Genomic DNA, 18,748 nt, shown 5'->3' with positions numbered 1-18,748 from the left:
GGGGAAACCGGAGCACCTGGAGGAAACCCACACAGACACAGGGAGAACATGCAAACTCCACACAGAAAGGCCCCTGTCGGCCCCTGGCTTGACCCCAGAACTTTCTTGCTGTGAAGTGACAGTGCTAACCACTACACCACCGTGCCGCCCCTTGAGAGCATCATCGCAGTTAAATAAACATTTTCACACAGCATCATTCAAAGACTATAATTATGTAATATTGCTATAATTGTTTTGAAATAAAATGTCATTGCATAAAGCCTCATTTACATAAACACTAAATGGAACTTGAAAAAATTCCAATACTCCATTAATAAGAGTATCAGAAATCAGTTGACAAAGGTTCGTGTTATCTATTGCCTCAAAATGACCCTATTCAACTAGTGTTTTGCCTGAAGGACCTCTTGACCACCATATGCACTTTTCTAGGTAACACTAAATGTACAAAACCTACCGTAAATGTCACCTCAGTGGTACTTCGCCAGGACCAAGGAAAAGTACAGTTTAATGTCTTTATTTGCAAGAGTGTGATAAGTGATCGGTCAGTGTGCCTCACAAAGCCTGGACTTATTGAGTGTTGATTAATGATGACTGTATAAATTAGGCATTTCAGTTTTCTGTAGCTTTTCACAGAGTCCGTGCTTCTTTTTAATTCCAGGGCTTAGCATGTACTTGCTTGACCTTTTTTTTCTTGGAATCCAGACAAAGCAGACCTCAGACTGGAGATTAAATGTACAGAAACACATTTTATTTGAATATTATGCAAAATAGTCAGAGTGTCTTGTTTAATATTTGTGGCCTTGTGAATACAGTGGGTGTCAGAACATTTAGTAAGAACACGAGTGTGAATAAAGGCAGAACAACAGAAAGAGGAGTCAGACAAGTTGCAGATTGCAGGAGAATTTCTGGAGGCTTCGTCTCAGTTCACGCAGCTCTTTTCTAGCTTCTAGCTCTCTTCACCATTCTCCCCTACTCCCTTGATCAGACGCTTGTTACCCCGTTTCCCTGTAGGGCCCTTCGGCTTGGCAAAGGCTTGTTTCAGGGCCTGTGGCTTAGGGTGAACTTCTTCATATAGGTACTCTTCCGTCAAGCCCTCTCCACTCTCTATTTCCATCTTCAGAAACACACACACACACACACACACACACACACACACACACACACTGTATGTAAGGTGGCTAGAGAGATTTCATGCAGTATTTTAACATCAGCTCAAAAGTCGGTCCTAACCCAGAAATCGGCACAGCCTGCTTCACCAGGGAGTCTTATTCACGAAAACAATGTACTCCATAATTAGAGTCGTCACTCTTTCTTGGAAATCCCTTTCCAAGATTTGTTCCATGACTCATATGCAGGATGGCTGCTTCTCATGAAAAGTTATCTTGGCCAGCATGCTCAATGTTAAAGGATGTTTATTTAAAGGTTTAAGCCTTAAATAAGTGAGTAGTTCAGATTCGTTTTTATTGTATAAATGTACAAACATCTCAAATGTACTAGATTTACCTCACTGAAATAATAATAATGTTAAAAAATAATTTATTTCAAACTTCAAAAGCAGCATGCAAATGTAACAAAGGTGCAGCTCAGACTTGTGTACATGGGTACGTTAATAATCTAAAATTTGCCTGGATATATATATATATATATATACAACCCCGATTCCAAAAAAGTTGGGACAAAGTACAAATTGTAAATAAAAACGGAATGCAATGATGTGGAAGTTTCAAAATTCCATATTTTATTCAGAGTAGAACATCGATGACATATCAAATATTTAAACTGAGAAAATGTATCATTTAAAGAGAAAAATTAGGTGATTTTAAATTTCATGACAACAACACATCTCAAAAAAGTTGGGACAAGGCCATGTTTCCCACTGTGAGACATCCCCTTTTCTCTTTACAACAGTCTGTAAACGTCTGGGGACTGAGGAGACAAGTTGCTCAAGTTTAGGGATAGGAATGTTAACCCATTCTTGTCTAATGTAGGATTCTAGTTGCTCAACTGTCTTAGGTCTTTTTTGTCGTATCTTCCGTTTTATGATGCACCAAATGTTTTCTATGGGTGAAAGATCTGGACTGCAGGCTGGCCAGTTCAGTACCCGGACCCTTCTTCTACGCAGCCATGATGCTGTAATTGATGCAGTATGTGGTTTGGCATTGTCATGTTGGAAAATGCAAGGTCTTCCCTGAAAGAGATGTCGTCTGGATGGGAGCATATGTTGCTCTAGAACCTGGATATACCTTTCAGCATTGATGGTGTCTTTCCAGATGTGTAAGCTGCCCATGCCACACGCACTAATGCAACCCCATACCATCAGAGATGCAGGCTTCTGAACTGAGCGCTGATAACAACATGGGTCGTCCTTCTCCTCTTTAGTCCGAATGACACAGCGTCCCTGATTTCCATAAAGAACTTCAAATTTTGATTTGTCTGACCACAGAACAATTTTCCACTTTGCCACAGTCCATTTTAAATGAGCCTTGGCCCAGAGAAGACGTCTGCGCTTATGGATCATGTTTAGATACGGCTTCTTCTTTGAACTATAGAGTTTTAGCTGGCAACGGCGGATGGCATGGTGAATTGTGTTCACAGATAATGTTCTCTCGAAATATTCCTGAGCCCATTTTGTGATTTCCAATACAGAAGCATGCCTGTATGTGATGCAGTGCCGTCTAAGGGCCCGAAGATCACGGGCACCCAGTATGGTTTTCCGGCCTTGACCCTTACGCACAGAGATTCTTCCAGATTCTCTGAATCTTTTGATGATATTATGCACTGTAGATGATGATATGTTCAAACTCTTTGCAATTTTACACTGTCGAACTCCTTTCTGATATTGCTCCACTATTTGTCGGCGCAGAATTAGGGGGATTGGTGATCCTCTTCTCATCTTTACTTCTGAGAGCCGCTGCCACTCCAAGATGCTCTTTTTATACCCAGTCATGTTAATGACCTATTGCCAATTGACCTAATGAGTTGTAATTTGGTCCTCCAGCTGTTCCTTTTTTGTACCTTTAACTTTTCCAGCCTCTTATTGCCCCTGTCCCAACTTTTTTGAGATGTGTTGCTGTCATGAAATTTCAAATGAGCCAATATTTGGCATGAAATTTCAAAATGTCTCACTTTCGACATTTGATATGTTGTTTATGTTCTATTGTGAATACAATATCAGTTTTTGAGATTTGTAAATTATTGCATTCCGTTTTTATTTACAATTTGTTCTTTGTCCCAACTTTTTTGGAATCGGGGTTGTATATATATATATATATATATATATATATATATATATATATATATATATATATACAATAAAGCTATATAGAAATACGAAATTGTGTTAAGAAGAAAAAAAGAAATCTGAATATGTAAATATGTAAATATTAAAAAAACTATCCTAATTTAGAGCTTAAAAAGTAAAAGAAAAAAGTAATAATAATAATAATAATAATAATAATAATAATAATTATTATTATTATTATTATTATTATTATTCGGCTATATCTCAGCGTTTGATGTTCACTGCTGGACTTTGCTTTTGTTGGATATCAAGTCATTTCCCATGACCTTAGGTATCCAGCACCTTTCTTATGATCCTTGGTGATCCCAAAAGACAAGCTTTCTGCATCGTACTAAACTTCGTGCTCAACTCAGTTTTCTTCAGCCAACCTGAGAAGTTTGTACTCACTGTGCCAAGTACCCCTGGAATAATGATGGGAATAATGAGAACATTCTTGCAATGCCAAATTCTCTTTATTTCATGCTTCAGCTCATTATATTCTTCGAGCTTTTCTTTTTCTTTTACCCATGTATCAAAAGGGCAGGCGACATCTCTGGTAGCACAGATGTTCCTTTCTTTTTCCACCACTACAACATCTGGTCTTGAGTGTCTGAAAACTTTGTTCGTCTGAATTTTGGCATCCCAAAGTAACTTCACTTTTTCATTTTCCAGGACTCCTTCAGCTTGATGTTCATACCATTTTTCATTGAATGACCAGATTTCTGACATAATTTCCAATGTACTGTAACACTTACGCTACTTTATCATGTCTCCATTTCTTGTACTCAGTTTGTGTGCCATCACTTTGCATTCTGCTAATTTATTATTATTATTATTATTATTATTATTATTATTATTATAAAACAATTCACATACTTTGTTTATAAAATGTATGGTTGGTCATTCTTCAGGACATAGTGGCCTAGTTAGTTATTACTGACATAATAGCTCAATTTTACACTTTTCCAGGACTTTTTTTTTTTCATTTTCCCAGGCTGGAAAACCAGTCTATAAATTTCCAGCTTTTCCACTTTTTCCAGGATGCATCAGCAACCTGTTTCCTACTGACTGTGGTGTTAATTTTGACTTCTACAGACCGTTGCACTAAAAAAAAAGGGATTATAAACACTGATAATAGATGACCTAATTCCTGATTACCTTCTTACTGATCTCTATGTGGTAATCCCTTTCCACCTCCTCCAGCAGGCGGTTCTTACAGCTGGAGTAGAGCATCCGCTCCTTGATGCTACACCTGTACCCAGGCATGGAGTAGATGAATACTAAAATCGCACAAAACACAGGCACAGTGGGTGAGTGAGTGAGTGAGAAAGAGAAATATACAATATATTGATGGTTAAACCACTTCAAGGAAATGACTAGTCTTTACGTTAATGCTTGATGATATAAGAATGTTAATATAAGAAAGTTTAACCTCTCTTCTGTATTACAGGATGTGTTTCATGATATCTGAAATCCAATAATTTGTTTAGCATTACTAGGCCATAACTGGGCGGCACGGTGGTGTAGTGGTTAGCGCTGTCGCCTCACAGCAAGAAGGTCCAGGTTCGAGCCCCGTGGCCGACGAGGGCCTTTCTGTGCGGAGTTTGCATGTTCTCCCCGTGTCCGTGTGGGTTTCCTCCGGGTGCTCCGGTTTCCCCCACAGTCCAAAGACATGCAGGTTAGGCTTATTGGTGGCTCCAAATTGACCGTAGGTGTGAATGTGAGTGTGAATGGTTGTCTGTGTCTCTGTGTCAGCCCTGCGATAACCTGGCGACTTGTCCAGGGTGTACCCCGCCTTTCGCCCGTAGTCAGCTGGGATAGGCTCCAGCTTGCCTGCGACCTTGTAGAACAGGATAAAGCGGCTAGAGATAATGAGATGAGATGAATGAGGCCATAACTGATAGACCAGCAAAGTACTGGAAGAGAGGAGGGGGAAAAAAAGCAAAAAAAAAAAACATATCAGCGTGTTGAATGTCTGTTGACTGCCTCTATATTGTGGGTGTTTATCATAAGCAATCATTTCAACACATTGAACACAAAACCTGAAAGTGACTTTATATCTCTCCTTCCTTTCCTTCTTACAGAAATTTGCATCAATCATTTATACAAAGCAATGAGGCTTAAAAACACAGAGTTGGACAGTAGTCAAAGGTTTTCTTACAATTTTCTGTACAGATCAGGTCGGACCAGAAGTGCTAACAAACAATGCAGGTTTGGTTTTGTTTTTTCCACTGATAAGCAAATCGGTTTTGTTTGGTTCCAGACACATTTTGGTGCAACATGAACTCAGCTTACACGACTGCTATTAGAATACGACGTGTTTCAAAATGGCACAATCTACAGTGGTGCTTGAAAGTTTGTGAACCCTTTAGAATTTTCTATATTTCTGCATAAATATGACCTAATAGTTAGGGAAAGATATGGATTTTTTTGAAAATCTGTGAACAAATTTCTTACCAATAGATTTTTTTACCATGTGTTCTTACAGGTGTCTAGAGACACCTCACAATTTATCCACGGCCAAATTCTATGGGAATCTCCTGGAGAGCCTGTCAAAGTTGGGGTGCCCAGAGGGCCTGTGTAAAAATCGATTTTTAAGAAAAAACAATATTAGCTTTGGAGATGTCTAACTAGGGGTTTTTAGGGGTCCTGAATCTATCCCAGACATTAGTTTTGAGTAAAATTGACTCCTTAAACCTTTAATACTACCATTGCATGTTTACATGATGGATTCTGGGTGAAAAATTGATTATTATTGTATTTGAGATAAATCCACCCTGGGGAAGAGAAAAAAAAAACATTTCTAGAAGACAAATTAAGTAATGACCAGTAATGTGCATACTCAATATTGCCCCTCTGCATTTGGAAAAAAGCAGGAACATTACATATGAACAATACACAAGGGTAGAGGTGACTGGCTTAAAGGCGATGTTCTTATCCATCTGTGCGGACTGAGTCCTGGTCTCATGGATAACAATTAGGGAACCAAACCACCACCATTTCAACACTACAACAAAGTTACTTTCTGGCATGGTAAGTAAATCTTTTTGCTTTCTCAAGTTAAGATGACTAAAGTGAAAGCTGTTGGCTAGCATCCAGCTAGCAAGTTAGGTAATGATTAATGTTTAAGGTAGTATTAGCTACCCCATATGTGAAACTTCACTGTCAGTTTGTGTAAATGTATAGTTTTATAGTAGCCATTGTATAATATCTATTATTACAATGTAATGCAAATAAGATTAGTGTCCATTGCACTCAGTCTATTAATGTGGTTGTCTTTTGCATATAACGGTTGCATAGTTGAGAAAGAAAAAAAGTTCACCAAGCTGTCTTATCTTCTAGGACAGTATGGAATCGGACACCACCGATTGCCATGGTTTGAGGTGCTTCATCTGTGGTGGTTCTGGTACTGAGGCGCGAAAACTATCAAAAGTCAGTCAGAAAGGTTACCAGCAGCTATTATTTTATTGTAAGATCGTAGATGATGCAATCCTGATTAACAGACTACGTGAGGACTGGAGGGAAGGAGATGACCCGAAGCTGATGTATCATTCGGATTGCAGAACCAAACTGTATCATCTTTCAAGAAGTGTATCCACTGCAAAAAGTACAAATTTTGTTTAATTCAGTAAATTTTGTTGCCACTTTCTGTCAATCCTTTCAACTAATCATAACAATATAGCAGGTACATGCTGTGCCATGAATGAAAACTTCATGAGCTTGTCTTTCATCCATAGGACAAAATGCTCAGGACCAAAGATCAGACAGGATGAACACACGCAGCAGGGTCTCTGGGCCAAGCACTTCAAATGCTGGTAGTTCTACTGCACACCTGGTCTACCGTGATGTTTGTATCCTCTGCAATAAAAGCATCGAAGTTGGAAAGCTCGAAAAATATCCTGGTAAGTAACCTAGTCTACCATGTCCACATGAATAGTTTGAAAGATTTCTTTTCCATAGTAAGACTCTTTTCAATATAAATCATGTGTGCTTATAACACAGATAAAGCCCGGAAGTTGTATCGTGCACCTGACAATCGCTTCCAGGGCCGACTAAAAGAGCATTTGTTGGAGACAGCTAAGAGACAAGGGGATGCCTGGGGAGTTGAAGTTGCTGGCCGCCTGTCCGGAATAATAGATTTGGTAGCTGAAGAGGCACTGTATCATCTTAAGTGCAGGTCCCGTTTGAGAGCCCAGTAACAAACTCTGAGGTATTATTTTTCAAGACCATAAGTCCCTGACTCTACAAAGGTTCTGAAGCCAATTATTGCAATTAAAAATTATTTTCCACCTTCAGGTTGGACGGCCCATAGATGAAGAAAGACAGCTACTGTTTGAAAAACTATGCACATGGTTGGATGAAGAAGTGGAGCATGGAGTAACAAGTCTCACTGAGATCCACAAGAAGATGGAAGAGCTTGACCCCATGGAGGACAAAAGTCTCACATATGTACGACGGTATCTCAAAAAGAAGCTTCAGGGACATTATGAAGAATCACTCTGTTTCACATCAGATGAGAAAAGAGGGGACATTGTGTGGCTAAAAGACACTACAAAGGCAATACTATGAGATTACCGCCAACAGGTCATTGACCCCATACAAACCACTGATGATGAAGCACTCAAAGAGGTCATCATTTCCACTGCCATTCACCTAATCTGTGGAGATTTGGCAAGAGTTCCACTGAACAAGAAGCAGTACCCCTCAGTAGACAGCACGACCAATACATAGAGTCAACTAGAGTTGATTCCTGACAGCCTCAAACAGTTGTTGAAGGCAATTGTAAAAACTGATGAAAAGGTGGCAATCTGGGGTCAGAACCTGCTGAAAGCATACCGCCCTCGATCTGGAGTGATGCCCTCTCAACTAGGACTCACAATTCAGCTTGACCACATGTTTGGATCAAAGTGGTTGATTGACCGTATTCATGACTTAGGATACTCTGAATCATATGCTGAGCTCCATGATTACAAGTATTGTTACTTGAATGTGAAAAATGGATGTGGTAGCTTTGGCAAGGATACTATAATCACAGATGAGGATGGTAGGAATGTTGTGGAGGTTGAGGAAGCAGAGATGGATGCAAACGATGAGAAATGATTCTACAATGAACCGATTAAAGAAGTTTTGTTTGTAATTGTTCAATAAAACCACATTGCATTGAATTATCTGGACTCTGAGTCATTTTTTACTCAAAACTAATGTCTGGGATAGATTCAGGACCGGGCGGCACGGTGGTGTAGTGGTTAGCGCTGTCGCCTCACAGCAAGAAGGTCCTGGGTTCGAGCCCCGGGGCCGGCGAGGGCCTTTCTGTGTGGAGTTTGCATGTTCTCCCCGTGTCCGCGTGGGTTTCCTCCGGGTGCTCCGGTTTCCCCCACAGTCCAAAGACATGTAGGTTAGGTTAACTGGTGACTCTAAATTGACCGTAGGTGTGAATGTGAGTGTGAATGGTTGTCTGTGTCTATGTGTCAGCCCTGTGATGACCTGGCGACTTGTCCAGGGTGTACCCCGCCTTTCGCCCGTAGTCAGCTGGGATAGGCTCCAGCTTGCCTGCGACCCTGTAGAAGGATAAAGCGGCTAGAGATGATGAGATGAGATTCAGGACCCTTAAAAACCCCTAGTTAGATTATTAATATTGTTTTCTTTAAAAAATGTGATTTTTACTCAGGCCTACTGGGCACCCCAACTTTGACAGGCTCTCCAGGAGATTCCCATGGGATTTGGCCGTAGATAAATTGTGAGGTGTCTCTAGACACCTGTAAGAACACATGGTAAAAAAAAACCTATTGGTAAGAAATTTGTTCACAGATTTTCAAAAAAATCCATATCTTTCCCTAACCATAAAACATTATCAGATCATACACAAGTCCTAAAAGTAGATAAAGAGAACCCAGTTAAACAAATGAGACAAAAATATTATACTTGGTCATGCAACCGCGATTCCAAAAAAGTTGGGACAAATTGTAAATAAAAACAGAATGCAACGATGTGGAAGTTTCAGAATTCCGTATTTTATTCAGAATAGAACATAGATGACATATCAAATGTTTAAACTGAGAAAATGTATCATTTAAAGAGAAAAATTAGGTGATTTTAAATTTCATGACGACAACACATCTCAAAAAAGTTGGGACAAGGCCATGTTTACCACTGTGAGACATCCCCTTTTCTCTTTACAACAGTCTGTAAACGTCTGGGGACTGAGGAGACAAGTTGCTCAAGTTTAGGGATAGGAATGTTAACCCATTCTTGTCTAATGTAGGATTCTAGTTGCTCAACTGTCTTAGGTCTTTTTTGTCGTATCTTCCGTTTTATGATGCGCCAAATGTTTTCTATGGGTGAAAGATCTGGACTGCAGGCTGGCCAGTTCAGTACCCGGACCCTTCTTCTACGCAGCCGTGATGCTGTAATTGATGCAGTATGTGGTTTGGCATTGTCATGTTGGAAAATGCAAGGTCTTCCCTGAAAGAGACGTCGTCTGGATGGGAGCATATGTTGCTCTAGAACCTGGATATACCTTTCAGCATTGGTGGTGTCTTTTCAGATGTGTAAGCTGCCCATGCCACATGCACTAATGCAACCCCATACCATCAGAGATGCAGGCTTCTGAACTGAGCGCTGATAACAACTTGGGTCGTCCTTCTCCTCTTTAGTCCGAATGACACGGCATCTCTGATTTCCATAAAGAACTTCAAATTTTGATTAATCTGAACACAGAACAGTTTTCCACTTTGCCACAGTCCATTTTAAATGAGCCTTGGCCCAGAGAAGGCGTCTGCGCTTCTGGATCATGTTTAGATACGGCTTCTTCTTTGAACTATAGAGTTTTAGCTGGCAACAGCGGATGGCACGGTGAATTGTGTTCACAGATAATGTTCTCTGGAAATATTCCTGAGCCCATTTTGTGATTTCCAATACAGAAGCATGCCTGTATGTGATGCAGTGCCGTCTAAGGGCCCGAAGATTACGGGCACCCGGTATGGTTTTCTGGCCTTGACCCTTACGCACAGAGATTCTTCCAGATTCTCTGAATCTTTTGATGATATTATGTACTGTAGATGATGATATGTTCAAACTCTTTGCAATTTTACACTGTCAAACTCCTTTCTGATATTGCTCCACTATTTGTCGGCGCAGAATTAGGGGGATTGGTGATCCTCTTCTCATCTTTACGAGAGCCGCTGCCACTCCAAGATGCTCTTTTTATACCCAGTCATGTTAATGACCTATTGCCAATTGACCTAATGAGTTGCAATTTGGTCCTCCAGCTGTTCCTTTTTTGTACCTTTAACTTTTCCAGCCTCTTATTGCCCCTGTCCCAACTTTTTTGAGATGTGTTACTGTCATGAAATTTCAAATGAGTCAATATTTGGCATGAAATTTCAAAATGTCTCACTTTCGACATTTGATATGTTGTCTATGTTCTATTGTGAATACAATATCAGTTTCTGAGATTTGTAAATTATTGCATTCCGTTTTTATTACCTCCGCCAAGGAGGTTATGTTTTCAGTAGCGTTGGTTTGTTTGTTTGTTGGTTTGTTTGTTAGCAACATTACAGAAAAAGTTATGAACGGATTGCTCTGAAATTTTTTCCAGTGGTGTGACTAGGCACAAGTAACAATCCATTAAATTTTGGCGGTGATCCGGATCACCTTCTGGATCCCGGATTTTTTTTAAAGGATTCTTGGCGGAGGTCTGTGCTCTCCGAGTGCTTTTCTAGTTTACAATTTGTACTTTGTCCCAACTTTTTTGGAATCGGGGTTCTATATTTATTGAGGAAAATGATCCAATATTACATATCTGTGAGTGGCATGTCCGCGTGGGTTTCCTCCAGGTGCTCCGGTTTCCCCCACAGTCCAAAGACATGCAGGTTAGGTTAACTGGTGACTCTAAATTGACCGTAGGTGTGAATGTGAGTGTGAATGGGTGTCTGTGTCTATGTGTCAGCCCTGTGATGACCTGGCGACTTGTCCAGGGTGTACCCTGCCTTTCGTCCGTAGTCAGCTGGGATAGGCTCCAGCTTGCCTGCGACCCTGTAGAACAGGATAAAGTGGCTAGAGATGATGAGATGAGATGCTGGAATGCAGTGTTTTCCTTTCTCCAAACATAACACTTCTCATTTAAACCAAAAAGCTATATTTTTGTCTCATCCGTCCACAAAACATTTTTCCATTAGCCTTCTGGCTTGTCCACGTGATCTTTAGCAAACTGCAGACGAGCAGCGGCTTTCTCCTTGCAACCCTGCCATGCACACCATTATTGTTCAGTGTTCTCCTGATGGTGAACTCATGAACATTAACATTAGCCAATGTGAGAGAGGTCTTCAGTTGCTTAGAAGTTACCCTGGGGTCCTTTGTGACCTTGCCGACTATTACACGCCTTGCTCTTGGAGTGATCTTTGTTGGTCGACCACTCCTGGGGAGGGTAACGATGGTCTTGAATTTCTTCCATTTGTACACAATCTGTCTGACTGGAGTGGTGGAGTTCAAAGTCTTTAGAGATGGTTTTGTAATGTTTTCCAGCCTGATGAGCATCAACAATGCTTTTTCTGAGGTCTTCAGAAATCTCCTTTGTTCGTGCCATGATACACTTCCACAAACATGTGTTGTGAAGATCAGACTTTGATAGATCCCTGTTCTTTAAATAAAACAGGGTGCCCACTCACACCTGATTGTCATCCCATTGATTGAAAACACCTGACTCGAATTTCACCTTCAAATTAACTGCTAATCCTAGAGGTTCACATACTTTTGCCACTCATAGATATGTAATATTGGATCATTTTCCTCAATAAATAAATGAGCAAGTATAATATTTTTGTCTCATTTGTTTAACTGGGTTCTCTTTATCTACTTTTAGGACTTGTGTGAAAATCTGATGATGTTTTAGGTCATATTTATGCAGAAATATAGAAAATTCTAAAGGGTTCACAAACTTTCAAGCACCACTGTATGCTGCAATTAATGGTTTGATGAAGAAATTTCTATAACAGTTTATTTACAACTATAAAAAACTGAATGGCAGATACACGTCTCTCTCTCACTTTGTATTGAATGAGGACTTTCAATGGTTCATCAGAAAGCTCTTTTGTCTGACTGTATACAAGCTTATTTCTTAAAGGGGAACTGAAGGCAAGTTTTTTTTTATTATCAAAATTCTATTTCGCATTTTATAAAATGTAAGAATGCATTTTTGAGAGCTATTTTGTCACTGCTATAGCAAGTTATGAGTGTTTGAAATATGCTATGTAATATATCAGTCCGTATGTCAAAGCAATGGCCATAAATGAGATTCGCTGAGACCCGTGCGAGACATCGTAGGACGGAAGTAAAACATACGGCGGAAATCCAAGTGACCAACGTCTGCCAGCGTTGCCAAAAGACGCGAGCGCCCTCTTTCGAATGCTGACGTAATCAAGCTGGAAGTTTTCCCTGTGTCCGAAATCACTCCCTACTCACTACGCAGAGCACTATATAGTGAGGATGCCATTTTGTAGCGCTGTCCGAAACCTTAGTGAGGATTATGTGGGAAATGCGCTCAGTATAATATGTATTTATCGCAAAAATACATGCATTTTTTTTTTGCGGTCCGGTTTCCATCAAATCCTGTGCTCTGACTGGCTGGCGAGCAGGTCCGTATCCTACGCTACAGACCCCAGTTATGGACCTCTGGCGACTTGTTCGTTCACAACAACAAACAGTAGCAATTTTTGTCAACATTTATTTTCGCATTTCTCAGGAGAATAGCATTAATTTTACAGCATGGATGGCGATAACGACAGTCTTCACAGCAAAAGTGAGTTTTACTACCCTGAGGAAGAAGAAATAAAAGAAAACATTTCAGGAGAAAGCTAAAAACCTGTAACTTACTAACGCCGAGCAAAAACATGGCTGAATCCTGAATGACTCCTATTTGTATAAATAGGGGACTACATAGGTGGCAAAATGTAGTTTTTTTCCTGCCATGGAAGTGCACTTGTATACCGAGGAGGAAGCCATTTGCATTACAGCTGTGAATGAGGATTCAAAATGGCGGCTCGGCTCAGTTTTCCCTTTTGGGCACTCTCGTTTTCTGTTAGAATTTGGTAAAGAAAAAAATAAATATATTATTTACCAGCTTAAGGTCGGTCCGTATGGTGAAATACTGTGACCTCGGCCTTGAATACTGACCTTGGCCCAGAGGGCCTTGCTCAGTACTTTCAAGAACTCGGTCACGGTATTTCACCATACGGACCTCCCAGGTGGTAAATAATATATGTATTTATTATTTTGAAAACCCACCAGCCATTTGATCTGGCACATTTTAATTGTGCAACAGTAATGGCAAATACCAGCGCAACGGACTCGTCCTTATCCTGTCGTCTTTCCAACTCTTCTCAATTGGTTTGAAGTTGTATGGAATAATCTCCATGTCACGTACGTGAGGGAGGCGGATGTACAGTATGTGCAGAAGTATACAGTTTAATAAAGTGCAGAATATATATACAGTGAGACAATATATACACAGGCAAACAATCCAAAACGACAGGCTAGATCAAAAACAAGAATATAGGCAAAAGGGTCGTGAAACAGGAAATCAAGACAACAGGTAGAAATGCTCGGTAATGCGTACTGTAATACTTCGCGATGCAAATGCATCAGCACAGTCCTTAAATAGGCAAACACATAGTTCCTTAATTGAGCTCATGTATGCCTTGTTCACGGCACGCGTGCTGGAGTCCACTTGGCATGCACGCACGCAGCCCGAGGCACGCCTTCAGGTGCACGCACCACAGCACGCAGGACTGACACTCCATCACTGATGAAGCTGGCAAATCTCAAAATGAATCTAAATTGGAATGATATGGCGATCTGGCCACTGTGTAAAGAGTTTTCAAAATGGCGGCACTGACACTTCATGTTTGAAGTCTCTCATAAGTCTCGTGAAGACACCTGCTGTGGACTAAACTAACTACATTTAACATGGTTAAAAACCGAAAAGGGTTTGGTAGTGCACGGTAGTGTAGTGGTTAGCGCTGTCGCCTCACAGCAAGAAGGTCTGGGTTCGAGCCCCATGGCCGGCGAGGGCCTTTCTGTGTGGAGTTTGCATGTTCTCCCACGTGGGTTTCCTCCGGGTGCTCCGGTTTCCCCCACAGTCCAAAAACATGCAGGTTAGGTTAACTGGTGACTCTAAATTGAGCGTAGGTGTGAATGTGAGTGTGAATGGTTGTCTGTGTCTATGTGTCAGCCCTGTGATGACCTGGCGACTTGTCCAGGGTGTACCCCGCCTTTCGCCTGTAGTCAGCTGGGATAGGCTCCAGCTTGCCTGCGACCCTGTAGAACAGGATAAAGCAGCTAGAGATAATGAGATGAGAAAAACCGAAAAGGCTGATAAATGTAATATAATATGCCAATATGAGTCACGATATAATGTTAATAAAACCGGAAACGTAATCGAATAACACATTAATTAAGAAATAAAGCAAGTTTAAACATGACTTCAGTTCCCCTTTAAACAAGTCCCGGCACTGGCAACACATCAGTTAACACACCGGCAACACACCGGCAACAAATCAATAAGAGAGTACACACTGTGTAGCGGCCTGGGAAATCCCTTCACAAGGTGAAAATGTGACATTTGCGACGCTACTATAGATAGTTCTGAAACTATGAAATGCGTTTCTCTTTTGCATGTTTCTCAACCACCTGGCGACTTGTCCAGGGTGTACCCTGCCTTTCGCCCGTAGTCAGCTGGGATAGGCTCCAGCTTGCCTGCGACCCTGTAGAAGGATAAAGCGGCTAGAGATAATGAGATGAGATGAGATGAGATGTTTCTCAACCACAATTTATAGCATTTTAAACTCTTTAAAAAGCATTTAGGAGCATGACAGACTTTCTGACAGCCGGTAACCGGATTACAAAATGAACTGATAAGGCTTGCGTCCATTTCATTATAACACAGCGTGAAATTCACTGTGTGAGAAAATCATGCTCAGACTTGTTTAAGGTTTTCAACTGACTGTTTTATCACTCGGCTTGTTAAACTGGCTCCTTAACTAACATGATCTTTGCAGACGGACTGCCAAAGTAAGGTATATACACACACACACACACACACACACACACACACACACACACACACACACACACACACACAGCGCCCTCCACAATTATTGGCACCCCTCATTAAGATATGTTTTTAGGCTCCTAATAAATAAAATTTTTTTAAAATAATATAGGATAACAATGCAAAAAAAAAAGAGAAAAATCCAACCTTTAATTCAAGTGCATTTATTCAGTGGGAAAAAAATATCCCACATTAAGAAATCATTCTTTTACAAGAAATCATGTGTGCCACAATTATTGGCACCCCTGATGTTAATACTTTGTACAACTCCCTTTGGTCAACAAGACAGCACTTAATATTCTCCTATAACGTTTCACAAGATTGGAGAATACAGAGAGAGGGATATTCGACCATTCCTCTTTGCACAATCTCTCTAAACCATCCAGAGTCCTGGGTCCTCTCCTATGCACTCTCCTCTTCAGCGCACCCCACAGGTTTTCAATTGGGTTGAGGTCTGGGGACTGAGATGGCCATGGGAGGAGCTTGATTGTGTCTGGTGAACCATTTTCGTGTAGATTTGGCCACATGTTTAGGGTCATTATCTTGCTGAAAGACCCAGTGACGACCCATCTTCAGCTTTCGGGCAGAGGCCACCAGATTTTGATTTAAATGTCCTGGTATTTCAAAGAGTTCATGATGCCATGCACCCTAACAAGGTTCCCGGGGCCTTTGGAAGAGAAACAGGCCCACAGCATCACCGATCCTCCCCGATCCTCCCCCATACTTCATAGTGGGCATGAGGTGCTTTTCCACATACTCGTCTTTTGTGATGTATTAGAGTGTTTGTTGCTAAAAAGCTCTATCTTGGTCTCATCTGACCAAAGCGCACGGTCCCAGTTGAAGTCCCAGTACCGCTGAGCGAACTCCAGACGTTTACATTTATGCTTGTAAGTGAGAAAAGGCTTTTTCCGTGCATGCCTCCCAAACAGCTTGTTGGCATGTAGATGGCGCCTAATGGTTGTTGTGGAGACTTTGTGACCCTAAGATGCTACTCTTTGATGCAATTCTCTAACAGTGAGCTTTGGAGAACTTTTTACTTCTCTTACCATCCTCCTTACTGTGCGTGGTGGCAAGATAAACTTGCATCCTTGTCCAGGCTTGTTTGCCACTGTTCCAGTTGTTTTAAACTTCTTGATGATTCCTCTGACGGTAGATACGGGCCGGTGTAGGCGAGTGGCTATTTTCTTGTAGCCATTGCCTGACTTATGAAGGTCAACACACATCTGCCTTACTTGAATGGTGTGTTCTCTTGTCTTTCCCATGTTGAGGAGTGGATAAGAGAAATAGGCCTCTGTGTCACATCATATTTATACCCCAGGGAAACAGGATGTGATGAATTACTAATTAAAGGTTCCTAGATACTCTCATCAACTTTATAAACCACAGTAGAAATGACAGAAATGCTTCAATTACATTTATTTTCTAGAAATTGTTATGGGTGCCAATAATTGTGGAACAGGTGATTTTATGAAAAATAACTATTTCTTAGTCAGGGATTTTTTTTTTAATTCACTTGAGTTAAGGGTTACATTTTTCTCCAATTTTCAGTGTGAGATTATGCTTCTGCAATAAAAATTGAATTTATTTTAAGGCTTTTAACACATCTTAACCAGGGGTGCCAATAATTGTGGAGGGCGATATATATATATATATATATATATATATATATATATATATATATATATATATATATATATATGTGTGTGTGTGTGTGTGTGTGTGTGTGTGTGTGTGTGTGTATGTGTGTAAAAAAAAAAATCCATCTTGTTTTGGTTATTTATCACGGAAGTGTATTACTACCTTGCCCGAAAAAGAAAAAAAAACAGATCAGTATCATGCTATAACATAAAGACTTTGTGATAAGATATTTTCATGTTATCTTAGCACATTCTAAGAAGCAACTTTTATTGTTTTAACAATATATTGTATTATTTATCTGGTTATAGCGTGAAACGTTTCATGTTAATTAACAATTATTCGCAGAAGCTGAAGTGAATATCGGTGAATAATAACTGAGGCAAGGTCGAGGTTATTATTCATCAATATTCACTGAGCCTGAGGCGGATAATTGTTTAGTATAAATACTCAGGTGATTATTTAAAAAAAAAATCATATTAAAAAAAATTCATTTCAAACTTCAAAAGTGACATGCAAATGTAATAACGGTGTGGCGCAGACTTGTGTCACTTATCTATGCCGACTCACTCACATAAAATACTTTGTTTTGAAATGGATAAAATAAATCACAATTCCACCTTACCTTTGAATAGTTTTAGACCAAACTTCGTAGCATCTTTAGTGCTTTTAGGAACAGCGTTTTCTTTCATCATTTCTAATTCTTCCTCACTTACAGTGACGAAGCGATTGGCCGCCATTTTGCCATGTTGCTCGAGGTGATTATCGAGAAATAGTCAGAATTTCTTGACCAATCAGCGCGTGCGATTTTCTATAATCACTTCCATATTTATACTAAAATGTGATAACATTGTTATAACGTGAAACATTTCACTTTATCGGGAGATAAGTTGGTTTCGGGTAGAAGTAGAACATAATCAAATCGTGTAAATGAGCGATATTTTTCAGTTGATCCGTTCGCCACACACTGTTTCCATGTTCAGAGATCAGTTTCACGTTATAGCCTAACAGTTATCTTGTTATAACATGAAATGTTTCATGTTATAACAATAATTTATCACATTATAACAAGATAAATAGTATAAAAGTTTGTATGTCATAATAACATGAAAATATCTTGTTAAAATCTTAAAAACATCTTGTTATAACAATAAACTCTTCATGTTATAATGTGATACTGACCTTTTTTTTTTTCTGGTATGGCAGCAATACACATCCACAACTGTACTGTACCTATTTATGGTTTCTTTAATTTAGGTGTGAAAGACCTGATTTTTGCCCCAGAGATGTAACAGGATATGTTTTACATGGATACAAATAGATATGAACAGGATACGAAGATTGTTAAGAATTTGATTCTGAAGTGTGCACTTGGACTGCAACCCTGCAATAAAAAAGAAAGATTTTCACAGGACATGAATATTAACATGAGATGCACAGCTTTAGTTGCGACCAGTGACCCTAACCTATAACTACATCATTGCTTGTTTACCACAATGCATTATGGGCGATACCCGGGGTTAGCTCTGCCGTATTGTTTACTTTCGCCTTTGTTAAACACTGCATTGTTCTGTCTAACGGATTTTAACCGTGCCTAGAGTGAATTGCTGTGTGCCTTACTGTGTCTCCACAACAAAGAGAACACCTAATTTGAGCTTTTATCAGCTGCCAGTCAAGAAGAAGAGAAGAACGAAATGGATGAGTTTAATTTACAACGAAAACCTTCG

The 18,748-nt window shown here is 40.0% G+C and overlaps 1 protein-coding gene across 3 annotated transcripts in view; it reads right to left on the bottom strand.

Annotated features, from left to right (window-relative positions):
* Positions 1 to 731: 731 nt before the first annotated feature.
* twf2b (twinfilin actin-binding protein 2b) overlaps positions 732 to 18,748 on the bottom strand; it is a 47,727-nt gene continuing 29,710 nt past the window's right edge. For all 3 annotated transcript variants that reach the window (XM_060910484.1, XM_060910483.1, XM_060910485.1), the window contains exons 9-10: positions 4,439 to 4,560; positions 732 to 1,114 (exon numbers count right to left, since the gene is read on the bottom strand). In XM_060910484.1, the coding sequence (XP_060766467.1) occupies positions 947 to 1,114; positions 4,439 to 4,560 (290 nt within the window). In that variant the 3' untranslated portion in view covers positions 732 to 946. The remainder of the gene's footprint in view (positions 1,115 to 4,438; positions 4,561 to 18,748) is intronic.

Source organism: Neoarius graeffei, chromosome 26 (assembly GCF_027579695.1).
Source record: "Neoarius graeffei isolate fNeoGra1 chromosome 26, fNeoGra1.pri, whole genome shotgun sequence".
NCBI classification, from domain to species: domain Eukaryota; kingdom Metazoa; phylum Chordata; class Actinopteri; order Siluriformes; family Ariidae; genus Neoarius; species Neoarius graeffei.
Note: the sequence above shows the minus strand (reverse complement) of the source record. Positions and strands in the feature narration are given on the sequence as shown.